The sequence below is a fragment of the Myodes glareolus genome, chromosome 23 (genome assembly GCF_982192425.1).
Source record: "Myodes glareolus chromosome 23, mMyoGla1.1, whole genome shotgun sequence".
NCBI classification, from domain to species: domain Eukaryota; kingdom Metazoa; phylum Chordata; class Mammalia; order Rodentia; family Cricetidae; genus Myodes; species Myodes glareolus.
Window position 1 is genome coordinate 32,373,279 of NC_142048.1, and position 27,550 is coordinate 32,400,828.

A 27,550-nucleotide genomic window follows, 5' to 3' on the forward strand; every position below is an offset into this window, starting at 1 on the left:
GGGGAGAATAAAGGACTAACCAAGAATGGAGGCTGGGGATAGCGTAGAAGAGGGGATAGAGATCGTGAATTAATCAAAACAAAGGAAACCATGTCAGTAAGTTAATTTCAAAAACAAAAAGAAATGTTTGCATGAAATTATTCTGCATTGGTGGACAAAATAGCTCCCAGAGGAGATAAATTATTATATGCAAGTTGCAATGAAAGGCAGGAGATACCTCCCTACAAGTTATTGGTCAGGGAGAGTCCAACGGTATACAAAACACCACAGGATACTGGGAAGTGGGATTCTGAACTGGCCTATAGGTAAGTCTCTTGGGCATTCCCTTAATGATTATGTAGGAAGAATCAGCCCACTGTGGGTGATGTCAACATTGGGCAGGTGGTCCTGGAAGAAGAAAACAGGCTGTGCAAGCCAGGAGGAGCAAGTCAGTAAGCATCACTCCTCCATAGCTTTTGCTTTAGTTTCTAACTCCAGGTTTCTGCCCTAACTTTCCTTCATGATGGCTTACAACTAAGGACTCAAAGCTTTCCCTCCCCAAGTTGCTTTTGGTCTTTTATCACAGAAAAAGAAACCCTAAGACATCCACCGTAACTCCATGGATAAGACCCTATTGCTAAAGAAACAACACACTATTATTGTATGCCATAGAGATATCAATCTCAAACCAATAGGAAACTTCCTTTCTATTGGTTAGCTTTCATAATGCCAGTTATGAAAGGTGCTGAGAGAGAAAAGACACCAAAGGTCTTACCCAGTGCTGGATCCTGCATGATCACAACAAATGGAGTAACAAGATGGGCCCACTGGTGCAATACTGACAGGATTTGAGCCCTGCACCAAAGGAGGGAATTTCATGCCTGGTACTGGGGAGGTCTTAGGCCTTACAACTGAATCTGCTATTACTTTTCTAAATGGCCGTTGTAAAATTGCCTTTGAAATATCTGTTTATATCCATAGATGAGGGATGCTCTAAGCCTTGGTCCGAAAGGCTTCTTCTTTTTTTTCCCCAGTGGACAGCAACCATTGCAAAGATGCAAAACTAGTCAAACTGCTGAGAAGAAACTGAGCACATAGTCCTCAATAGGACATCTCTATCAACAGTATCCCCTAAGTACCAAGTTTCCAGGTATGTCTTGGAAGAGAAGGTAGCAAGAATGTAAGAGCCAGAGGACGGAGAAAAGTGCAGTAAAATGCTGTCTTCTAGATATGACATGATTACAGAACTCAGAAATCCACAGTAGCTATAGTTACCCTGCACAAGATCAAGCCAGTCAAACCCTGGCGTAGACAAATGGGGGAGATGCTCTTTAGGCCTCGTTCCTTAATTTGGAGTGATTGGCATTTGATAGCTGCTGGGGGAGAAAGAATCAGAAAACTGAAGGTGTTTTCACGGTAACACTTCCTGTGCTCCAGTGGATAACCCCACATGTATGCACAGCACTAATTGGACTTAGTGGGTTATCAAAAAAGACATCTTTTTTTCTCATTGGTCACCTGAAGGCAAGATGAGTCACAAGCAGCTCTACTAGAGTCGCCCGCAGAAGTTCGGCCAGGGTTCTTATTTATTTTCAAGCCTACTGAAACAACTACGGTCTGATGGAGAAATATAAACTGAACAAGTTTTGGCAATGTTTCCATCTGTTTGCAAAGGACACAGGTTTCATAAAGTTGGACTAAACAACCTTTCTTGAATGGATTATTCAAGGCCATCTCAGTGAAAGAGATCATGCAATTCTTTGTACATAAAAATTTTAGACCTTCAAAGAAAAAAAAGACAAAAAACTGAGAAGGTGACATGTTGGGGAATATGTGCACAGCTGGATGAGAAAAATGGGGTTGGGTATGTTATTTCATTTTACAGAACATGAAATTCTCAAGAAAGAAGACAAATTATAATTTAAAAGAAGTAAAATTGTTTCACAATAATATAGATCTGTTTTTTGTTTGCTTGTTTATTAAAAAGAGTTTTAGTAGGTAGCCTAGTCTGACTTGAACTCTCAATCCTCCTTTTGATGAATCTGAATCTATACTTAAAACAGTATTCTATGGGAGTTCCATATGAGACCTTAAAAAGTTTAAGGAGCAATGCCCTCAGCACATCAAATTATCTAGCTAAATGAGAGAACGTTACAATAAAAATTGTTCACATTCCTTTAGTTATATATCAGAATATTTGTGGGAACACTAGGAAATACAAAATTATGTGACGGTTCATAGGGTCTGTTTCAGAGAAAAGCAACATTATCTACTTGAATGGTTCTATGGTTTTACCAAACTTAAGCATGTGAATTTATCTATAATACTCAAGTTTAACTAATAAAACTACTTTCAATCTAGTACTTTGGTAAACTTTTAAGAAAATTATAGAAGAACCTACTTTTTAAAAGCAAGTACACATAGTAGTGCTATAAAGAGAACTTTAACATAATATTTAAAAACAAAATTTAATGAAACACTAGTTTATCTACAAGTAAGCCTATTTTAAAAGTCATTTCATTTATGGTAATAAAAAGCAACAATGTATTAAATATTAGAAGCCCATTAAGCAAATTATCAAGAATCTAAGAAAACTTAATTAAAATTCAATGCAGTGCCATGATATAACACTGGAAGACAAAAAGTAAGTAAAATTTGGGTATCTAGGCAACTTTATAGTAACGTAAAATTTGGAGACCATCTGTTCAGCTGAGTCTTGACAGTTGACAGTTGACTTGACAGCTGGGAGAGAATCATTCTTTTTTGGAAGTGTTCTCACTATCAGCATTTCCTCCAGTGTATGGCTCCACACCCATATACATATGGGCTACACTAACTGGATTTAGTGGGTTTGGGTGGGGGGAGGAAAGAAAAGAAAAAGATATGACACTGGAAGGAGAAGGAGAAGCATGCTGGTGTGCATTTGTGTATAGACACACACACACACACACACATATGAAACAAGAAAGTTTAAAAGCACAAAAAATAAATGCAAAACTTTAAAATAATTAAATGTTACTTAGAAATTTAAAAATTATAAAGCTAAGTAAAAATGTTTGAATTAGGCCTCAACAATACCTATACATCTAGCTATACACAAAAAAATTAAGACCAACATTCACTATACTTATGTTATAAATGCTCAAGAAATTTCAAAACTTACCAATATTTTTAACTCTACTTTTCAGCTGAGAAGAGTTCCTCTTCTTACTCTTCGATTTGGGAGTTTTGTCTTTAGAAGCCAGGCTAGCTTGGGCAGATGCTTTTCTTGTCTTAAATGTTTTAGTTACTGTTGTTGGATCTATGGGATCGGGCATACTGCTAAAGCTTTCCAATGATTCTTCATCAAAATGGCGTCTTCTCCTGCTTGTATCTGGTTGATTTTTGCGGTTACTATTTGGGGTTTTCTCTACAGACACTGCAAATCCAGTCTTGAAAAGTGGTTTTTCTACTACTCCTTCTTGATCATATAACCATGGTGTCTTGGTGTTTTCAACTTCCTCTTCATGCTGCTTCTGATTCCTTACCAATATAGAGTTTAGATATCACAATTAAGATTTATTTTTATCTACTAAAATCTCTACACATGGAATAGATTTATATGAATAAAATCATCAAGCTAGGAAAATGTTCTCACAAAAACATGCATTCAGTGTGCAAATACTATGTGTTACAAATTACTTTTATCTTGGACCCTGTCTCAAAAAGCCAAAAATTAAAAATAAAATAGAGGTTAAAATAAAGTCACATAAAGATGAAAAATACACAGAATCTGGATGCTGTATGTTATTATGCTCTCTTTGAATTGTTTGAATGCTGAGGAAGGAGCAAGAGCTGCCAAAAGATATTTGTTTATAAGTGCTGAATTAATCCATGTTAGGTATTTTGAAAATACCTTCACTTCAAAATTGAAGTCAAAGGTATGCTACTTTGGAGAAGAAGTTTTGCTTTTGTTTCCACAGAAAATGAAAGGCTATTCTCATTTTTATTTAATTTATTCTGAGTTAAGAAAAATCAAAATTGATCAACGAAGACCACCTGAGATCTCCGGTAGGAACAGATAGCCCGGATGTCTGAGTTCTACATCCAGAACAGATTCAAGATGCTCCAGTCAGGACTTGATCACAATTCTAAATTCTCTTTAGGTCCTCATAAGATTATCAGTGCCCCCAACCAGCAGGAAGTAGCCTAGAAAACTATGCCCACATCCCCAAAAAATGGACTTTGGATAATGGTCAGGAGAAAAGACAAACAGAGGATATTAGATTCAGAGTTCTTGTTTTTTAGTTTTTTTAAAAAGAGGGGGAAGTGGTGTGGGACAATGATCTGTATTCTGTCAATTATACTTTAAATAAATGCTGATTGGCCAGTAGTCAGGCAGGAAGTATAGGTGGGACAACCAGACAGGAAGTAGAGGCGGGTCAATGAGAACAGGAGAATTCTGGGAAGATGAAAGCTTGATCTGCAGTCCTGGCCCAGCCACAGAGCAAGCAAGATGTGACTACCTTGCTGAAAAAGGTACCAAGTCATGTGGCTAACATAGACAAGAATAATGGGCTAATTAATACATGTTTTAAGAGTTAATAAGAAGCCTGAGCTAATGGGCCAATCAGTTTATAGTTAATGTAGGCCTCTGTGTGATTTCTTTGGGACTCAACAATTGCAGGAACTGATAGGACAGAAAATTCAGATAACATTCAACAAACAGTGGCAAATGCTAATTTTGGAAGTTGAGACATGCCCAATCATATTACTAAGGGGGGCGTATAGAGTGGATTATATATTTCCAAAGGGCTGAGGTAGGAAAAAAAAATCACAAAGACACTTCTAACAGAACATTGGGTCCATCTGATATCTAAGTTTTTATTCTTCTAGTTTTTTAAAAAAGTAACAATGAGACTACAGGCAGTATTCTTGTAAATTACCTTACCTTTTACAGTGTGCTTAATATGCCTATTTTCTCCAAGAACAAACAAACTAAAAAAGATTATAAGGATTCTTTTTAAATTAGCTACCAAAATAATTTTCTGGATTAAAATAATTATAAAACTTATTTTTATAGCTGTAAAAACGCTAAAAAATGATGGTTGGAGTCAGAGCTCTTCTTTTATACTACTGTGCCAGAGAATATAGCTAGGGAAATTATCATATTAAAAATTAATAAATATGAGAAAGAATATAAAATCTTATGAATGATATCATGTACTATCAAAACTTCCTAGATAAAAGTTTATTTGACAGAATTTTATTATGTAGCCCTCACTGGACCAGAACTCAGTATATAGACCAGGCTGGCTTTGAACTCCAAAGATCTGCCTGCCTCTGTCTCTGCCTCTGTCTCCCAAGCATTGGGATTCAAGACATGAATCACCATGTCCAGCTAAAAGTTGTTTTTATAATAAAATAATATCCTATATAATAATATTTGAATTGTCTACAGAGGCTACAAATCAAATAACTATTCCCTAGCAGTTACTCTCAGTTTCACTGAGCTTTTTTAACCTAAAAGGAAACATCAAATCCAGAATAAATCATACATTTCTGGTGACGTCATATGAATCTCATAAGATAACCTGGACCAAAACTCTGGCAGTTGGACAAGGATCAGTTCTTCAGCTCGGGGGATAGCTATAAGATGTATAAACTTCATATAACCAATACTATATATTAAGGTACTATATATCACAAAAATTGTCCCTGTGTTATGTCACATAATAGGTGGGCCACCAAAATAGGTTAGCATGTAAATGCTGCCAAGCCTATTAAACTGTGTTTGATCCCTAGGACCCACATGGTGTAAAGAGAGAACCTACTTACTCTCTCAAATTTTCCTTTGACTAACACACACACACACACACACACTCACACACAATGTAATATTAAAAAATTTTAAGTGAATGGTAAAACATCAGACTTTGATACAATCAATACCTTTGCTTTTCTGCTCCAAAAGAAGAATTGCTTTCAAAGGGTTTTGGAAAAGCCATATACTCTGCTTTCCCTGAAGAATTCTGGGCTAATGGTTGCTGCTGTTCAGTAGGTGTAGAAACATTCTGAGAAAAATCTCCAAAATTAGAAGGAAATAAAGGGCTGAAATTCATTCCTAATAAAAACACAGGAAAAAAAAAGAATAAAGAAGTACCTTAGCCTCAAATGAAATAAAAACTTATTCTTAAGAGCTTTAACTGACTAAATATTCAGTCCAAACCTATCAAAACAAACTGCTAGTTCAATAAAGTAATGCTCATATATTTACTACTTATAGCTCAGCCTACTACATGAGATATTTGTGATACTAAAGTAATTAATGGTTCTCTCTTAAGAACTAGAAGTCAAGACTAGAGAGATAGCACTAATATACCTCCTAAGAGCACCAGCTGCTCTTCCAGATGACCAGGGTTTGATTCCCAGAACCTATTTGGCAACTCACAGCTATTTGGAATTCATGTCTCAGGGGATCCTACAACCTATTCTGGCCTCTAAGGACACTGCACACATGTGATACACATGCATTGAAAGACATATAAAAATAATACATAAAAAGGAAAAAAAACAATAAACTAGAAGTTACAAGAGCAAAGAGACGGATGGCTCAGCAGTCAAGAACATAAACTCTTCTTGCAGACAGAGTTCAGTTCCCTGAACCACATACTCAGTTTCAGGGGATATGACACCCTCCTCTAGCCTCAATGGGTACTGTACTCATGTGCACAAATCCACATTCAAACACAGATATATATACATAATTAAGAATCAAAATTTAAAATCTTAAAAAAAAGTACTAGAAGTCATAACTAACAGTGCTTTTATCAAATTATCATTGGGTGTCAGACTTAAGGATAAGTACTTTATATACAATTTCACTTAATATTCAAAGTAATGCTATAAAATTGATAATAATTCATTAACTCATTTGGCATGGGTATGAATATTAGTAATAACATGAACATGAAAATGAGTATCAGCTGTATCTTGTCATTTATTACTTAAAGTAAAGTCTACTCAAACAATATTTGCTATCAATATTAGTCAATACTCATGAAGTAAAAAAGTTCAAATTTTAATGCCCATGCTTTGAAATCATGTTAAGAAAATACACTGTGGAATATGGATATTAATATTTATGAAAGATTCTCAACCTTTATGTTTTCTATATTCCTCAGCAAATACATTCAATTCTTCCTTCTTGATCACCTGGTCACTTAGCCTATTCTAATACTTTCAACTGTTTTCTTTACCATTAGTGTCATCCTTTACTACTGTTGAACTAACACTCTTTTTTTAACATCACTATGAAAGCCTTCTAGTCAATTACACTCCTAGCTCCTCCCTCCAATCCCTCAATAGTATGACAGGAAAATTTCCATTGATAGTATAACAGTATGATCATCATCAATAGTATGACAGTACAATCTCCCTCGATAGCATGTATGGCAGTATAATCATCCTCAATAATATGACAGTATAATTTTCTTCAATAGTGTGACAGTATAATCTCCCAATAGTATGACAGTATAGTCTCCCTCGATAGTATGATGGTATAGTCTCCCTCAATAGTATGACGATATAATCTTCTTCAACAGTATGATGTTATAATCTTCCTCAATAGTATGACGGTATAGTCATCCTCAATAGTATGACAATATAATCTTCCTCAATAGTATGAAAGTATAATCTTCCTGAAATAAAAATCTCATGTACTTTCCTGCTCAGAGTATTTCTGTAATACCTCTTGATTGCAATGTAAAACTTAAGCTTTCTTTGCACACCACAAAAGGCCTTTGCTACTCTTCAGCCACACCAATCACTTCCCTGCTTTGGCTCTGAGCACTAGGCACACTAAACTACCTCTAAAGTCTCCAAATGATATTAATGCTCTGAAACTCTTAAATAGTTCTACTGGCTAAAATGCTTTTTCCATTTTAATCATTAAGGAAATAATGACCCTATTCACCCTTTAGCTTATATACCATCTTTTCTAAAACCAACTTGCTCATATTCTCTAAGTATTTGTATCCTTTTTAAAACAACCATTGCACTGCTATAAGCATTGATTAACATTATTAGCTTCCTAATTAGATCCTAAATTCCTTTTAAGATTTATCTTAACTCGTCTTTGGATCCCAGCAATATATAGTACCTGGCATATAACAGAGGGAAAGCAAAGCAAAGCAAATAACATAAAAACACCTAAAACCATCTTAATAAAAGCCTACACTAAATGCACCCACCAAGATATGGCTTCTCTTAAGTACTATCTTATTCATCTTTAACTTCGTAATGTTTTGCCTGGTGACAGTAGCCCTCAAACAAGATCAGTATCTTTCCCCTTAATAAATAAATACCTGAGTTTTGTTAGCAGTCATGTTTATTAACTTTTCATTAGAACAATGTAGGAAAAGGTAACTTTAATAGCTTCTCTTTCAACTCTAAAGCATGCCAAAAATTCTACAAGACATTCACAACTGATCAAAGTAAAGGGAATAAGTGTCAATGAAGTGCTCAGGTACAAATGGGACATTTATAATGCAGGCCCTCCCCACATAGCTCAGGGAACATCTAGGAAGGAGAGACAAAGAGTTTTTAAGAGCTAGAGTTTGAGGAAAGTCAGACTGAACAGTGAACAGTGTCTTTCAACATAACAGGCTGATTGTTGTTGCTTTCATGAATCTGCAGCAACTGCGCTGTCTGCAGAAGGCTTACAAATGATCAAGCCAGTCAACATTTTAGCATAAAAGAGGGAGGGGTTCTTAAGTTCCCCAGCTTCCCACCCCTAGCCAAGGAGCTACTGACAAAGTGATGTTACAGAAGAGTTAAAGAGTGGTAGCTCTGAAGGTAGGGAGAGTTAGTGTTCTGTAAGGTTGCAGTCCCTAGCAGGTTAACCACGCTTCAGTGGATGGCCCCACACACAGCAGTTTATGGGCAGCTAAATTAGATTTGGTCATTTTTTAAAAAGTATGAAAAGTTGAGAGAGGGTAGAGGGTGTATTTGGAAAAGTATGGAGGATGACTGGGCAATAAATATGACCACAATACATTTTATGCATGTAGGAAATTTCCAAGGAATAATAGTTATGCATTATTTTAAAACATTCATGTAATATACATGGAAAGGGGGTTCACAAAGCCCTATTTCTTCTTGAAAAGCTACTGTCAATTGATCGTTGTACATACTAGCAGGCTAAGTGGGCTTGGTAGCTTTAAAAACAAAACAAACAAACAAAAAAATAGCACATGAAGTTGGGAGGTCAAAGTGGTGATGTGGGATATAGGAAAAGTTCATATAGAGGGGAAATTTGCTCCAAACATTATATGCATATAAAAAACTGAACCAATAAAAAAGGAAAACCAGTATAATAGAAATTAGAATCTCAAACTCTTTCTTTTTGGAGACAGATCTTGTTTAGTCCAGTTTGGCCTCAAACTCATTGTGTACCTGAGACTGGCCTTGAGTTCCTAATCCTACTACTGCCTCTACTTCCTTAGTGCTGGAATTTTAGGCATGCAGTATCATAACCAGATCAAAATCTTTGCATTTACTTATTTTTCCTTCAGGTTTCCAGTTACTTACCTTGTGCAAATGATGGAAAGTTAGTAAATCCAGGAAGATTCAACAGATTTACAGGCTGTGTTGGAAAGCTGAAAGGACAAAATAAATTGGGAGAAGAGGGGTGTGATGCACTACTGCCTCTTTCTTTGCTTCTAGTTTTCTCTGGATGTTGACTTTGTTGACGCATAAGTTCAGTTAGCATTTGTTTTAACCTACAAAAAAGTAAGCCAGTAATTTAAAACTCAGTTAAAAGTACCAGCAACAAAAAAGGTCTACTTTAAAAGTCAAACAACAATCAATATAATAGTACCATCAACAAACTAAATTAAAAAGCAGTACACATAAGAAATGACTGAACAGCACTCAGAATAGCCAGGCTACTCTGATCCTATAAGTATCTGCTTGCTCTGCTGGCCTAATTCAATAAATTAGCTGTTGGAACAAGTACTGAGCTTAGTACTAACAGACATAGGTGTAAATGTCAGAACCTAAATTTACTGTGGTATAAATTATATACTATATACTTTATCCAACATTAAGTATAAAATTTAATACCAATTTTATAAATAAATCTCAGGCCCACAGTAGCAGATCATGGCTTGTAAGTTTCAGGAAATAGACTGGCAGCAGTTTGGCCCTAGTCTTTCTCTCCCTGAAGGTAACTGTAAACTCTCCTTTCATTTTAGCACTACTGTACAGGAGTAACACTTGTGATCAAGCAGATTACCTCTGAACGTTATTCTGTTGCCACGTTAGTTGTGTGTAGCACTGGTTCAGCTGGTGCATTATAAGGTGTACCTGAGGAGATGTCACATTGCTTGGCATAACGCTGTAAGGACCTGTTAGAAGAGTTTGCAGCAAACAAGATAAAGTCTGTTGGAAGAAAATTTTGGCAACAGTTAACCAATGTCTTGAAGAAAATGTGTACTGCTTCAAAACTATGTAAATTAAAAGAATACATTTCAAAGATGCAATTTACCTGCTGGTCTTGCATCAAAGTCTGACAAATATTGACACTGAAATCAAGTTGTTTCTTTAGCTGATTAATTTGTTCTTGCCACTGCTCTTTCTCTTCTATGTAAGAGAGCTCTGATATCCATCGAAGGTTTTCTTGTCGTTGCATGCTGATATTCTGTTGCCTTGTCTTGGCTAAAGGACGATAATTTCCATCTGCTGAAACAGGGCGATTATTCTTCCACCTAATGGAGAATTTAGAACCTTAAGTCAACACATGTGAGAATTTGAATTTTAAAATATAGTAACAAACATCAAATCCTATTCTACAGACTAGTATTTCTTTCATCAGTATCAAACAAGAAAAATATATAGGAAAAAAAGTCAGACTTCCAGACCATCCAATTATTCTCTAATAGCTTTCTAGTTTTTCTCATTTGTATTCTTACACTTTAATATAACTATATTCTACAAAATAAAAACAATCTTTTGACTAGAGCACTTTTTTATTCTTCAAGGTCTACTTCATCAAGTAGCAATATTATATCTAGTTAACATGTATTTACTCACTAAATTTTATCACTACTAGAAGTAATAATGCAGACCAGAGACAAGAGAACACTTGCCACCAACCCTGATAACCTGAGTTCAATCCCAGAGACCCACAGGCAGAAAGAGAGAATCTACCCCTGCAAGGTATGCTTGTACCTCCATTTGTGCACCATGACACAAATGCATATACAAAAACATGCACACACAAAAAATATAATTAAAAAAATCATAAATAACAATTAGTATTGCTTCCTGCTGTTTTTGCTTTGCTTTGTTTTAAAGACAGGGTCTCACTACATTGTTCTGGTCTCAAGTGATCCTTTCAAGCAACAACTAAGTTGGGTGGTGGGTGGTGGCACACGCCTTTAATCCCAGCACTTGGGAGGCAAAGGCAAGCTGATCTCTGTGAGTTTGAGGCCAGCCTGATCTACAAAAGCAAGTTCCAGGACAGGCACCAAAGTTACACAAAGAAACCCTCTCTTGGGAAAAAAAAAAAAAAAAGAAAGAAAGAAAAAGAAAAAAAAATTCAAGCAACAGCCAAGACTTTTAGGATATACCACTGTTGCTAGTAATACAGTTAGTTTATTAACATAACTTTTTCACCATATGAAATGTTTTATTTTTTGCTTAATTCTCCCCAACAGAAGCAAAGATGAAAGCTTAGGAACGATTCTTGATCTGGTCAAGGTGGGATCTATTGCAGCAACATCTTTATGTTAAAAATGAAATATGAATCTAGTTTAAGAACTACCCAGTGTTCTGTGTGCCCCCACCCCTAAAATTTTAGAATCTCCTGAGTGGCAGATTCTCTATTTAGAGTAAGCCCCTTTTAACCAAGACAAAACTTATAACAAAGATACAATCCTTAGAAAGCCCTTGGGGGGGGGGGGGGAGTTTCTCCTGAAAAACCAATTATGTCACTAAAGAGCAGTTACTTCCAGACCCACCCACTGACCTTTAGGGGAAGAAATGGAACCAGAGATTGAGTCTGATTATCAATGGCCTATTTATTTAGTCAATCATGGCTACATAAAGAAACTTACTTCCATAAAATCTCTTTAATAATGACTTCAGAGAATTTCAAGGGTGGTGACCAATGAAAGTGCTTATATCCAAAGGCATGGAAGCTCTCCACACTTCCTCACTCTAGACTCATTCCTCATAACTATTCCACAAAGGTCAAGACTTCAGAATAAACTGGTAAAGTGATTTCCTGAGTTGTAGCAAATTATTAAATCTAAAGACAGACTGAGGAAACTCTCACTTTAGTCAATACAGGAGAATACAATTAAGTTGGGCACTTAGACTGGAAATATTCTTGTAGGACTAATCTGTGAGATCTGCATTACCTTTGAGTAGTTGGTACCATTACTGAACCAAAATTTAAGGTACTTGATTAATTAGTTGATTTGAACCACAGAATTTTTGGTACCATAAAAACTTGATTCAAATAAAATTTTAACACTGAAACTAACCTATTTTTAGTTTCCTTTACATTATAAGAATTTTGATTTATACTAGGGTGATAACTAGGAAAGTTATCATTGGAACTGGCATCTTGCTCTTCTTCTTCTTCTTCTTCATCTGTCCGAACAATTCCTTCTGAAAGGTAACCATCTTCATCTCCTTCTTCATCTAATGCACACTGAGTAGAACCTCCCCAAGTTGCCATTGTTCTAGGGATAATGAGACATAAAACAGGCATCATTATGGAGAATAGCTAGATATTTTAAGAGTTACAATGCTCAAGATTTATTTAGATATATATGAAAGCATAAACATATACAAAATTATAATAATTACAAAAATTATAATAATTCTGTGAGATGCTATCTTCTGTTGCTGTCATACAAATGTGTAGCTTGCCTTCCACAAAAAAAATATTTCATAGAAATTAAAATAATCATCACATCTGGAAATTTTTTTCCCAAACTAAACTTCCCTCAGCCATTCCCTAGGTGATAGCACTCTATTCTGGTGCTACCTAACAGAGCTTTCTGCAATAGTGGTAATGATCTATATCGGTGCTGCCCTATGCAGCAGATATAGATACATATGAATACTAAGCACTTAAAATTTTACCCACGTGACTAGAGAGAAAATGAACTAACTTTAACTTGCTTTAAATAGCCACCATATCTACTGGTATATTAAAACACACAACTCTAGACCTAGACATGCTAAACTGTCTCCTTTCACAATCCCTTTCAAGAAATTTTTACATGCCCTGAGTATAAAGATGTATCAAATAGCTATGCAATCTAAACATCTTCTGATAATCCAATTTATTTTTAAAAATTCTTTGGCATATATAAACACAATCTTATCATTTATTAAAAAATACTAAGGGGACGATATACTTGTTTATTTTTACACAAATAATTAATCCTGGCTAAGTGGTGGGGGCACACACACCTTTAATTCCAGCACTTGGGAGGCAGAGGCAAGTGGATCTCTGAATTCGACCAGTCTGGTCTACAGAATGAGTTTCAAGACAGCTAGGGCTTCACAGAGAAACCCTGTCTCAAAAAGAAAAAGGAAGGAAGGAAGGAAGGAAGGAGGGAGGGAGGGAGGGAGGGAGGGAGGGAGGGAGGGAGGGAGGGAGGGAGGGAGGGAGGAAGGAAGGAAGGAAGGAAGGAAGGAAGGAAGGAAGGAAGGAAGGAAGGAAGGAAAACCTTTGGGGGACTAGACTAGAGAGATGGCTCAGGAGTTAAGAGCACTTGCTTTTCTTTCATGGAACCTCAGTTTACTCTTCTGCATCCACAGAAGACAAGCTCACAACCGCCTACAACTACAGCTCTATGGAGATCCAATGGCTATAGCCTCCACAGGCATACGTGCTGGCATATACATACTCCTATACATGCACATACATAATTGAAAAATAAAATAGAAATTAATTAAAATCGTAGAAATATTTGAGACTGGAGTACAGAAGATCTTTATCGTTTTCCAGTTCATACTTTGAGCTCATAATTTTAAATGTTTAGAATTCTACTTTGCATAAGTGAGTAATACAAAATGTTTAAGATCATCTTGTAAAATATTGGAAAAATCTATCCTAATCAAGCCCAAATTCATTTTTTATAAATTCAAAAGTCAGCAACTCAAAGTAAATTTTTTACATAAAACAATAGAACAAAAAATAGTGCAAAGACAGACTAAATTTGATGTTAACAGGATGAGATATGATAAAAAATTAAATGTTTTCATAATTAAACTTGTTAAAAGTGGAAGATTTTGTATGTGCAGTAAAAACACAGCAATTCATACCACACAAATGTTTGAGGCAGTCTTTGTCAATATGTTGGGGTGGCCTTGTAGGCAGTACATGTATATTTCTTAAAGCCAAGGCTATAGTTAAATCACATGCTGCAACACAGGTTGGCAATACTGTAAAGACCTTGGATTCACTTTGCATTTAATTCTGAATATTTTTTGGCTGAATATATTAATAATAAATTGATTCTGAATATATTTTGTATGACTGAAATAAGCAAAAAATTTTGCAAGTCCTGCCCCCACTCAGTTGCATTCAGTAACATGAACCCATAGGAGGGGGTCACAAGCCACAGGTTAAGAAATGAGTCTCTACACTAATGATTCTGAAGCCAGATGCTCATCAAAAATATCTCAAGACTTCTGTGAAAGAGCAAATGCTCTGCAGAAGAGAATAGAATATGATATAAATAAAATGTACATTGAGACTTCACAAGTATGAAAACTTCTAAGAGAGCATGTGAAACATTCTGAAAATGCCATCTGATAAGGCTTCAACCTATCTAGGTTTCAAAATGTTAGATTAGTTACTACTATATAGCTAGTTAACTTATCTTACAAATAACTAATTCTTTTACAAATTTTCCAAATGTGGACCCTTCAAACATATTTCTAAGAATTTAATGTTTTATATAAAAAATACTTTATGATTATTCTCAGGAACCTTACAAATGGTAGATACACAATTTAAAATAAAAAGTATTTCAGCAGGGAGGTGGTGGTGCACAACTTTAATTACAGCCCTGAGGAGGCAGAAGCAGGAGGATCTCTGCACACTGGAGGCCAGCCTGGTCTATAAGAGCTAGTTCCAGGACAAGCTCCAAAGCTAGAGAAACCTGTCTCGAATAATCAACAACAAAAACAAACAAACAAATAAATAAAGTAAAAAGTATTTCAACTGGGCATGATGGAACTTGCCTATAATCTCAGCCCTGAAGAGGTGGAGGCAAGAAGCAAGTTCAAGGTTATTTTGAGCTCCACAAGGAGTTCAAGGCCACTCTTTGTTACCTGAAACTCTGCCACAAAACAATATATCTCTAGTCTAAAAAACAGCACCACAAAGCATCACATTTTTTCATTTTATAAGTATAAAACTTTGCAAAGAAAGTAAAATTTGAAAGATCATCTGGCAGGAGTGGTGCAGACAGATCTTTTCGAGTTTAAGGACAGCCAGAACTGCAAAACAGAGAAACCCTGTCTCGGTAAAACAAAACAAAACAACAAACAAACAAAACATTTGATCAAATACTGTAAAATACCAAAGTAACTGAAACAGAAAGAGAAGCTGCAGAACAGAAAATGGCTGGCTAGAATGAGTCCTTAGTCACATATGGAAAAATAGCTGCTCAGTCAAACACTTGACTTGTGCTGTATTGTGTAGGAAAATGAGTCTGCCTTGCTTTTAAGTTCTGGGTAAATGATATTTTAAAAATATGTTTTAAACAACTTTCTTACTTTTCTGTTCTGCTTTGCTGAGGGGTACACAGGTTCTCAGATCCATCACTTCTCAATGATGCAGCCACTGGAGAAGAAGCCTCAGCTAGCCCTTGCCTCCTCTGGTGTTCAGCCATGAGAGCTTCAAGTTGCTTCCTTCTCTGTCGTAGTTCTTCCCTTAACATTTCATGTCTTCGCATATCTGACCACAACTATTATTTTAAAATTCAGAGTCAAGTAAATATTTGGATTTGTTGAAGCCTTAAAGAATAGAAGTCTTAATGATATTGTCTACTGCCAATGTTTCCACTTTCATTCTACGATATCCATCTAGGGAACTAGAGAAATCACTCAGTGGTTAAGGATGTATACTGCTCTTGCAAACTCTTGGATCTGAATTTAGCTCCCAGCACCATTATCAAGTGGCCCACAACTGCCCCTAACTCTAGATCCCAGGGATACCTGACACCTGTGACCTCCAAGGACATCTACACTCACTTGTATATACCCCCCAACAACCCACACACAATTAAAAATACTAAAGCTAAAATCTTTTAGAGATGTTCATAAGGGTTAAATAGTATTTTAGGGATAAGATAAAGGCAGTCATCAGTTGTTTGGGAAATCAAGAAATGCTCATGAACTATTTGGGAAAAGCTATAATACTTTTCTACAAATCAAATATAAATGAAATACTCAATAGGCCTTTCTAATTAAAATGATTTATGTTTGCTATAACTGTTCCTCATATTTGCTAATAAAGAATTTGACTATTTTAAATCAATACCAGCATAATTTGGGGTAAGATTTGTTCCCCCTAAAAAAGCGACACAGAAAATATACTTCACATATATCATCCATCTAGTAGGTCAAAGGCCCCAAAGACCCATCCCAAGAGCACCTTTTCCCCCACCCTTCCCCGCAAAAAAACTATTTTACAGATTTGGGAGTTAGGATTCCACAACACAGTAGACTGTACCATACCTCATTATCCACTACTGAAGACTCTTCAGGCTCAACAACAGATTTGCTTGTGCTGGTCTCATTTTCATTAACAGTTGGAGTTGAAGTAATAGCTGGGAGATACTTTTTGGTGGGACCACTACTTATACTAGTGGCTGAGAGCTAAATGAACAACAACAACAAAAACAAATCAAATGTATATGTATATATATAAAACAAATATTACTATAAAGTACTAAAATAACTGAATTTATCTCATAGTTATTTTACTTCTCTAGAGCTCTAGTGCCGTATTTAATCTGACATTGAGACTAAAATCGCCACCATGATCCAAAGACAACAGAAGAGAACAAAGATGATAACAGGCTGAAGGTGATGAGAAGTAAATAATCAGGAACAGTAAAAACAACAGAATCAAATACTGGGGAGGGGGAGTTTACACTAAACCCAACCTTGGCATATACTCATCTGGATATTATTTATATTGGGAATAAAAGACAAAAGGATTAGAAAAAATAGAAAAAGTACAAACTTAGAAAATATTTGTATTAGAAACAATTTGATGTTCTTTTTTCAAAAACAAAACATGGGGCTAGAGAGATGGCTGAGAGGTTAAGAGCACTGGCTCCTCTTCCAGAGGACCAAGGGTCAGTTCCCAGCACCCACATGGCAGCTCATAACTGTCTGTAAGTCCAGTTCCAGGGGATCTGACACCTTCACACCAATGCATATAAAAATAAAGTTAAATAAATTATTTTAAAAAGCCCAATACCAAAATAGAAGCAATCATTTGATTCCCATGTACTACCTTACAAAGTAAAAACATAACCCAAATCCATTTCATTATTCATTCATTTCAGCAATCAGAAAATTAGCGGTAAAGACAGAATACTTTAAACTGACATTAAGTTTTAAACATTTTTCAAGCACACTGAAAGAAATAAATTTATAATTACCTGAAGGTCGGGGCATGCCTTTTGCACAGCTTGAATTTTCTCTTGAATTTCAATCAATTTCTTTCTTTCCTCCTGCAACTGTTTCAGCTCTCTCTGTTGCTGCTGTAGTTTAGCCTCATAAAATTTCTCTCTATAATTAAAGTGACATTATTTGTGAACTTCAATAAAATTATACTAAGCTAAAAACAACATAGTGAAACCCTTGCTAAATAACTGGTTTTGAACTTTTATATGAAAGCCAAAAGCTTATCATACCTTGTTTTTTCATGTACTCCAGTGTCTTTTTGTGTTTTATTAGAATTTTCTCTTGCATTATTTGAATTTTGTTTAGTATCTTCTGCTGCTGCATAGAAATCACCCAAATTTGATGTATTGGCAGAGACACTCACTTGAGCTGCGTCATCATCCTAAAACAGCACATTATATAAAACTATTTGGAAATCCAAAGACATTATCAAATTTATACTTTATATAATTTACTAGGCTATAAAGCATAATACAATTAATACCACAGAGGATATAAATACTTTTACAGAAAACCAAAGTGTATCTTATATCAATGATAAATTAAGTGCTAAAACTAAAATGAGCCCATTAAAAATTTTTATTTGCAGTTCTGGGCATTGAATGTTTTATATGCCCAAGGCCCTAACATGACCATCTATTGCCATGTACTGTCTTGCATGACCTTATAACACTCAGTCAGAATGTGGACCCTTAATACCTCCAAACTGTAAACTATATGAGTTTTTTTTCTTACCCAACCTCAGATATTTCATTAGTGTTATGAATTAAGAAATCTTTACAAATTAACTAGCTATTTCTTATTTTGTTGAGATAATGGGCAGCTATCAAAGAATAGCTTTGTGACAATATAAAAAGCTAAAATAATTACATGGAGCAGAAAAGGATATCAATGTTATTTTACAATATCAAATGATATTTTAGGATTTAACCTTTATATTACTGCAAATAACCCATGCCCAATATCTGTTTAAAAATTGCCCTCTTACTCATTTCTGTCTTTAATTTGTCAAGCAAGTACCAATAGTAATGATACAAGCGAAAATGAGATGGAATGGAGGCTCATTCCTGTAATTCCAGTATTCAAGAGGCTAACAAAACAAGAGGATCTCCCTGAGTCAGAAGACCAGCTTCGGTTATCTATAATGAACTTCTGGCCAGCCCAAGATACAGAATGAGACCTTTCTCTCTCTCTCTCTCTATCTCTCTCTCTCTCTCTCTCTTTTTCAGAAAAAAGGGACATCCTATCTAAAATCTATAATGATTACTCAAAAAACAATTTTTTTTATCTGACTAGTGGTAGATTTTTTTTTTATTGAACTAATGAACTGATTAATAGGGAGTTGAAAATGACCTCATGCATTTTCTTGAAAATATTTAACTTATTTATATTCCATGCTTTCTCTGAAGATTACATCTGAAATTTAACTTTTGGAAACAATAGTCTAATAAAATCATAACAGACTGATTCTTATTAATCATAGAACTATGAACTCTGAAATGACAATTCAATTCTTGTCTCTGTATCAATCAAAAGACTAACCAAGCCCAGTGAGCATAGAAGAGGACACTGGCAAAAACCAGGCTATAACTTAAGAAATAAAGAAGCTGAAAATGAAGTATTTTCATAAAATAGTACATGGAAAAAATAAAGTATGAGTTTTAATTCAAAACAAAGCTTATTTCTCATACTTCAGTTTTCCTATGTACTATTTTGTGATCTTAAAGGAGTGGTTCTCAACCTTCCTATGATGTGGCCCTTTAATACAGTTCTTCATGTTGTGGTGACCCCCCCAGCCATACAATTATTTTCATTGTTATTTCACAACTGTAACTTTGCTACTGCTATGAATTATAATGTAAAGATCTGATATGCAGGATATGATATATGACTCCTATAAAGGGGTCATTCAATCCCCAAAGTGGTCACAACCCACAGTTTGAGAACCACTGACTTAAAAGAATAATGGGAAATTAATAGAAAACAACAATTAGCAAATATGAGTTCTTACAAATATGTAAAAATATTGAGGATAACCTAGCTTATTGCTATTATTTGTTTCCAAAGCTGTTTCATGCATTTCAAAAAGTAAAGTAGGAATTCAGAAAGATCCCACCCATTCTTTCTATTAATTTCATTATACATATGCAACCAATGTCATTAGCTTAGGTGTTCTTCCCAATACTCTTTAAATACATGACCAAATAAATCACATCTCAAAAGGTGTTCACTTCTATGTTATGCACGTTTTACATGCCTAAGTTTACTTGTATGCTTGTACATGTTAATGCACTTTCTTCAACAGCTTTTGTCCTCAGAAATAATTTAGAAAAAAACAGAAGTCATTACCAATAATGTGTAAACAAGTTATAGTATACCAATATAATAAAAATGTAATCAAAGGTCTGGGGACATGAACTCACTTTGCTTAGAATATCAATTAACAGTAATTCTGGAGAGCAATTAGAAATTTTCCATTCAGATGAAAACGTATGGTAATAATTGGCAATGGAAACAAATAACAAACAAAAAGAAAGCAAAGAAGTAATTTCACAAGTTAAACCATTTTTGTTACTCTAGAAAAATTTTACCTACAACAGGAAACTGTAAAATGCTCAGTAGATCTTTTGGACCACATTAGATAATAAAGAAGGGTTAGTATTTACATGTGCTATGTATAAATTATTTTCAAAATCATGTATTAATAGTTGAACTTTACTAACATTTTAACATTTGGATTTTCTTTTTATTTTTTTACATCAAGTAGGTTAAGATCTCAGGCTCTGCAATAGGCAAAGTAAATTCTGGCAGTCATAAATTATGTAACATTGGGCAATTAACACTTTTTCAATCCGTTTAATATCTACCTTATGATGATGCTATGGACTTATTATACATGAGGCCAGTATCATCAGCAAAAGCAAAAACAATTATGTGGGGTTGTAGATCAAACTATATTGGTACAGTCATGCTCTTGGGTTTTTATATACATGGTGTGGGAGAATTATCTGTATTCTGTCAATCATGTATTTTAATAAAACGCTGATTTATTAAACAGGAGAATTCTGGGAAGCAGAAAGCTTCCTCTGCCATTCCTGCCCAGACCACCGAAGAGGCAACATGTGAGCTGCCACGCTGAGAAAGGTACTGAGTCGTGTGGCTAACATAGATAACGATAATGGATAATATAAGTTACAAGGACTAATAAGAAGCCTGACCTAATGGGCCAATCAGTTTATAATCTAATGTAGACTCTGTGTAATTTTCTTTGGGATTTACCGGCTGTGGGGTACTGGGCGGGACAGATACCCCAACAAGCCGGCCCTCATGTTACATATACAGATGGCTGCATTCTCACTCTAAGTTGTAAAAGGTGTTATTACAACAAAATTTACCTACTCTAATTCCTCTTTCCATTTTTTTTTCCAAGACAGTCTTTTGTGCACAAAGTAGAACTCCAACTTAGATACAGCCAAGGATAACCTTGAACTCCTCCTTGAATTGCCTCCATTTCCCAAGTGATAGGACTATAGATGTGCACCCCATGTCAGGCTCAGTTTCTCAACTTTACCAGGAAGAGTTTGCCAATATCTGATATATAGCAATTAAGCCACTAAACCTTTAATAGTAACATCTAAGGCACAGATACAGGGCTAGGGATGAAACTTTTGGTAGTAACATGCTTGCTTAGTATGTAAGGTGTCTCAGTTCAATATAAGAAATGGAAAGGAAAGGAGTTATACCAACATAATCATCAAACATACACAAAAATTTCATCTTATATGACTATACAATTTAAACAAGTAACTTACCTGGACCATAGCAACAAGATCTTGGAGCTGTTTAAGTTTCTCTTTTGCAGCCATGAGTCTACTTATCTTCTGTTCAAATTCTTCATCTTCTGGAGCCTCATCAACCAGACTGCTCCTGTGGCTAGATAATGAAGCCCCACTGACTCCTTCCTCTTCTACTTCTTCCTCCTCGTCATCCTCACCTTGTGCTACATGCAACCTCTGTTCTCCTTCTCTATTGTATCGACAGTCTGTTAAAAACAAGTATCATTCAAATAAACGATTTTAAAACATTAAGAGTATAAATCAAAGATAATCTACTTCACTAGAGTAATATGGCAAAATTTGTGTGCATATAGGAAATTATACCTAACGGAGGCATGTTTAGAGCTCTGATGTTGGCAGCAGATCTGTTGTTAATTTCACAGTTAGAATTAACTGATCTCCCGTCTCTATTATTAGAAATACACTGTGAATTACTGTTACTATTCACTTCATTCCAGGTGGAGGCTACCTGTGGATTCCTGAAAGAAATTAAAGCCCAGTTATTTAAAACAACAAAAATAAAAATTCAAAAAAATCTACCTACGTAGAGCTTTAATAAACTAGTTTCAAGCAAAGAACAGCATTAACTAAACCATTTTAGATCAAATTCTTAATAATAGACTTCTATTTTTCATTAACTTTTCCAAAAACTTAGAAGTTTATGAATAAAAGCATCTGAAAACTTAAAATTTATGTAAACTATAGCAGTAGGAAAAGAAAATGCTAAATTTTATACTTTTTAAATTTACTTGCATTCAGTAACAAACGGCAATTTTACTAAATTACTGCCTGCAATATTTCCTTCCTTTTCTTTATAGGGTAAGAATGATTATTACACTAAAAGTTAACTTATAAGGAAAAAGCTTAAATAAGAAGGAAACAATATTTCACTGATGTATCCCTCCATCCCAGCCCCCACACAAGCATTAAGTTCAGATGAATACACTGGGAAAAAGAAACTTAAATGCTGTCACCTAATGTTAGTAACAGGTTCAGAATTTTCATGCTCAGAATCATATTCTGACTCTTCAGTTTCTTCATCTTTTGTATTTTCATTTACAGCATCTGTCATCATATCTGATGTTTGTTCATAATAATGAACTAATTCTCTCAATTCATTCAATCTCTTTTGAACTTCATTTAACTTCCTGATTAAAAAAATATAACATCATTTTAGAAAAAATACACTATTTTCACTTAATAGCAGTTGGCACATACACCCACAAATATAGATAGACCAAGTTAAGTATTCAGGGCACCTGTCAATTTTTAAAAATACAGTTTCAGCTGTACATGCTGGCACATGCCTTTCATCCCAACACTCAAGAGACAGAGGCAAGCACAACTCTGTTAAGTTCAAGGCCACCCTGGTCTACATAGTAAGTTCCAGGCCAGTCAAGGCTGACTATATAGTGAGATCCTATCTCAAAACAGACAAGCAAAAGGTAAACAAAAGGTAAAACAAAAGAAGCAAAACCCCAAAGCATAAACTGAAATGTCATATACATCGTCCCTGTTTTGCAGGTGAAGAAGCAGAAGCTTTCTAATTGTTCTGCTCACACTGACACAGTCTTGCATAAAACATCATTTCAGGGCTATGAGTCTAGAGTCTGGGTATTATTCTTTGAATATTAAAACATTTTACATAGAGTTCTTGGTATTTCTAACTTTTTTACTAAAAAATGATCAATTAATAGCAGTCTACAGAAACTACCAATGCTATCTCTTATTTCTTTCAGTCAACCAATAAGATTCCCTCCTTCTTCCACCATATATCTGAAGAATGTTTATCTTACTAACTTCAGTTTCTTAGAAATTTTCAAAAGTTTAAAAATCCTCATTATTTAATTCTAATTATTTAATATATGTGAAGAATGATTGTAAAAAGTATTTTACTGTAGTTTTTCAGCTGGATTTAGATGACCTTCATTTTCACTCTCAATCTGAGAAACCAGAGAAGTCGCAGGACAAGGAACAGAGGATATAAGGCTATTGGACTCTCCATTGACAACTGGTGCAAAGCCTACAGGAGCAGAGAGAGTTACAGCTGAACTTCTCTTATCTCCACTTCTTTGGAGAGAAGTTGAAGGCACGACTGAAAAAGAAAGAAAAAGATACATAGTTGCCATAAATAAAAATGGTATGAAGCAGCATATTTTCGCAGTTTGCATACTTACATAAAGACAGAAAATAAAATTCATTCACATCTTAAAATCTGCAGATTTAAGTCCTAAAAGTTTATGTATATACACTGGCAGGCCACTTATTAACACAGTTCACAACAAAACACCTCAAAATACACAAGGAAAAATATTTTTACTTCTTCCTTTTAGATAGTCTAGCACTTCTGCATTATAGCCACTGAATTAAAATAGAAGGGAGAAAATAAGAGAGAAACTCCAAAGTATTACAATGCTATATGCTAGAAAAACAACCAAAAGAACAATAGGATAAACTTGTCTCACGTTAAGTTAAATGGGATCACTATGTATGACGGACAGAACACAACAGACCAGTCCTGGCAGGTAAATAATAAAGACTATGTATTTTTCTACCTCCTATTTCAAAACTACTGTCATTTATCTTTTTCTCACTGTGACTATCAGTGTTTCCTTCTCATTTTAATGCCACAATTATCACAGCTAGTTCCTAATGATTTCTTTTTACACTATTCTTTAACCATTGTTCCTGTAACTACTGCTCTTACACTGTTTTCTAGAAAGAGGAGTGGTCTTTTAGTCAGTTGTCAGTCGACAAAGTATAACATTTTTTGTATATAAAACTGACCCAAAGCCATAATCATACCTTACAAATTTTATTTTCCTTAGTTGCCTTCCTCTGTTCATAAAATTAATAACTGATATTATCCTCTACAGGAAGAGAAAGGTGGCTGAGATCAAGAGGTGGGAGATAAGTGTTTCAGGGCAGAATAGTAAGGTTTCTTTGAAAGTGGCAGAGAATCAGGAAATACGTGAAGAGTAAAGAACTCCTCCAAGCCGGATGTAGCAATGCAAACATACAGTCCAAGCCCTTGGGGAGACTGATGCAACAGTGTTCCACATTTGAAGAGAATCTGAGCTCCACTGTAAACCTTGTCTCAAAACACAAAAAATACCAAAAGAGAACATATGATTCTGTTATTTTAAATGGCTTACTTACTTATTTTAGGTAAATATGTACCTGCATGAATTATGTGCATCACATGCATGCAAGTGCCCATAAAAACCAGATGGCATTGAATCCCCTGGAACTGAAGTGACGGGCAGTTGTAAGCTATCTAATGTGGGTCCTGGGAACCAAACCTGGGTTCTCTGCAAAAGCAGTAAGTGCTTTTAGATGCTGAGCCATCTTTCCAGCCCAAAAATGGGGATTCTAAAAATGGTGTTCTTACCCACTATTAACTTCTTACTCAGATAACAACTGGAATGTTATAATGGTCAGTTGAGTTACCCCAGGTGATTTCAATTTCTAGCAATTAAGCTTTTAATACTAAGGGGCAGGAACTAGGATTGAGAAAAACTTTTAGTAAAACGATAAAGACTAGAGACTACATCTGAATTTTCCAAAAAAAAATTTTTTAGTAGACTTAGCATCTATTTGGCCCTTTATCACATATTGGCTTATTAAGAGCTTTTCATATTCAAGTTTCTTCCTCAAAAATTATAATTTTTGTGGAACTGTATTTATTACCTTATCAAAGAGTTACTAAGTAACTGCTCTGTGCCAGCATATATACTTATATGCCCTTTACTTAACACTGCTGAATCAGATTTACTCACATGATGAATTGTTCAGATGCTGGTCTCGAAGGGTATGGAGTTCTCCAAGTAACTTGTCCATTTTCTGTTTCTTTTCCTGCAGTACTCTCATTTTACTAAAAAGCTGGACTTTCTCATCAGGTAAATGTTCAGAAACTGGGGGATTTCTGCTCTGAGAAATTTCTCTAGTTAATGAGAGGCTCTCTGCCTGTCTTCTGTTGTCTGGAACAGTGGGAGGCTTAGTTTAAAAAAGAAAAAGATCATGTGAGGTGAAGGTAATAAAAAGCTGCATTTTTCTGTGTGTTGACATCTGTTTCCTATTTTGCTATTAACATGATGCTTCCATTAACACTCTTATCCCAATCTCCTGTGAGTTTCTGAGCACTTCTTTAAATAAGGTATAACAGGGCTCAGCAGAAGAATTTACTAATTTTTCTAGATAACTATACAAAATGGTTGGCCATACTCATTTTCTTAGTGGGAAAGACAAGCGTGATTACACCTTCAATCATACATCTTTTCCCAGTGTGAAGGCAATAGCTTACCAATTCTTATACAAATTCCACATTAAAAGTTCACAGAGGCATCATTATTTATTTTACAAATTCATAAAACTGAAATATTTATTAATTCTAAAATTGTTCTTGATAGACATGGACACAAACCATTATCCTAACGCTTTAAGAGGTTAGCACAGAAAGACAGAAAATTTGAGGTCAGCTTGTCTTGCTTCAATACCAAATCAAATTAAAATTCTACCTCTCCCTGAAAAAAAAGAAAAACTTTCTTAAAACTATTTGATAAAATAACCCAAGGACATAGACTTAAAACTAACTATAAGTCTCTTTTTTGTTTTTAGTTTCCTTGATGCAGTAGGTAGTTCTGGCTGTCTTTGAACTCACTACGTAGACCAACCAGGCTGATCTCGAATTCAGACATTCACCCGACTCTGCCTCCCAGTGCTGGAATTAAAGGTGTGTGCCATACTATAACTGTTTTAACTTTAAGTCTTAATGGTTATATCCACCTAATGCTTAAAAGAGGTAAAAAGAACGTTTATCTAACAGTCTACACAATGAAAACCTTACTACTCAGTATATTAAAATAGCTTTTCTGGATAAGGACGTATAGTTCATTGGTTAAGAACACCTGATGCTCTTGCAGAAGACCTGAGTTCTGTTCTAGCATGTACACTGAGCAGCTCACAACTGCCTATAACCCCAATTCCAGGGAATCTGACACCCTCTTTGGACCCATGTATTTATATGCTATACATACATATATTCAGGCACACACACACACAAATAAATCTTAACACAGTAGACTCTCCCCCAACCTAGGGTTTCTCAAAGGAGACTCTCAATAGCAATGGGATCATGTGGGGCCCACTCAAATCTTAAGGATCATAATTTTAGAGGTAGAGGGACTTTGTGTATCCAATTTTTTAAAAATCAAGCCAGGTGACATTTATGTTTACTAAGGTTTGAGACCCATTGGGTTAATTAATGTTATTTATAAACTTAACTATAGAAACCAATTACCACCAGGTAGTGGTGGCACACACTTTTAATCCCAGCACTCAGGAGGTAGAGGCAGGTGAATCTCTATGAGTCTGAGATCAGCCTGGCCTACAAGAGCTAGTTCCAGGACAGGCTCCAAAGCCACAGAGAAACCTGTCTCAGGAAAAAAAGAAAAAGAAAAAAAAGCAAGCAAGAAAGAAAAGAAACCAATTACCTGAGACTCACGAAGTTGATTATGAAAACGCTGGATTAAATCATTCAGTTCTTCATTTAGTTCAGATGTGATGCTGACTCCAGATAAGCTTCCTGTAGTTTCTGTAACAACTAAAAACAAAATCAAATACTATATTCAACATAAAAAAGCAGCAAGCTAAGTATAAATTTTGGACGGGGGAAGCTCAACCTAACATAATTTGAAAATTATCTTACTTATCTGTCAGCCAATTATTTTATTAGAAGTTTCTATCCGACGTAAAAATAAAGAGACAACTGCTAAATTGTAGGAAAGTGACTTGTGTTTTTCAATCTCAACAAACAAGGCAGGCTAGTATTGTAGTCCCAATTACTAAATGTGACTTGTTAGATTACAGCTAGGACGCTCTATTAGTTTCTTTAGATAGAGGGTACAGAGAGCAAATCGGCATCCTGGAAAAAAACACAGCTAACACTGACAGGTCTTTACCTCTTCCAAGTAAACCAAACTATATTACGGAAATGGCAAGTTTTTCTACAAAGGACAGACTGA

At 35.2% G+C, this 27,550-nt stretch overlaps 1 protein-coding gene across 24 annotated transcripts in view; it reads right to left on the reverse strand.

Annotated features, from left to right (window-relative positions):
* Positions 1-27,550, reverse strand: part of Pcm1 (pericentriolar material 1) — a 92,668-nt gene that overhangs the window by 34,202 nt on the left and 30,916 nt on the right. For all 24 annotated transcript variants that reach the window (XM_085680228.2, XM_048441699.3, XM_085680222.2 and 21 more), the window contains 16 exons: positions 27,020-27,129; positions 25,307-25,523; positions 23,424-23,622; positions 22,502-22,675; positions 21,852-22,006; positions 21,504-21,733; positions 17,922-18,073; positions 17,667-17,796; positions 16,732-16,872; positions 15,769-15,959; positions 12,510-12,710; positions 10,508-10,727; positions 10,256-10,401; positions 9,550-9,740; positions 5,911-6,082; positions 3,143-3,501 (listed from right to left, as the gene is read on the reverse strand). In XM_085680228.2, the coding sequence (XP_085536354.2) occupies positions 3,143-3,501; positions 5,911-6,082; positions 9,550-9,740; positions 10,256-10,401; positions 10,508-10,727; positions 12,510-12,710; positions 15,769-15,959; positions 16,732-16,872; positions 17,667-17,796; positions 17,922-18,073; positions 21,504-21,733; positions 21,852-22,006; positions 22,502-22,675; positions 23,424-23,622; positions 25,307-25,523; positions 27,020-27,129 (2,988 nt within the window). The remainder of the gene's footprint in view (positions 1-3,142; positions 3,502-5,910; positions 6,083-9,549; positions 9,741-10,255; positions 10,402-10,507; positions 10,728-12,509; positions 12,711-15,768; positions 15,960-16,731; positions 16,873-17,666; positions 17,797-17,921; positions 18,074-21,503; positions 21,734-21,851; positions 22,007-22,501; positions 22,676-23,423; positions 23,623-25,306; positions 25,524-27,019; positions 27,130-27,550) is intronic.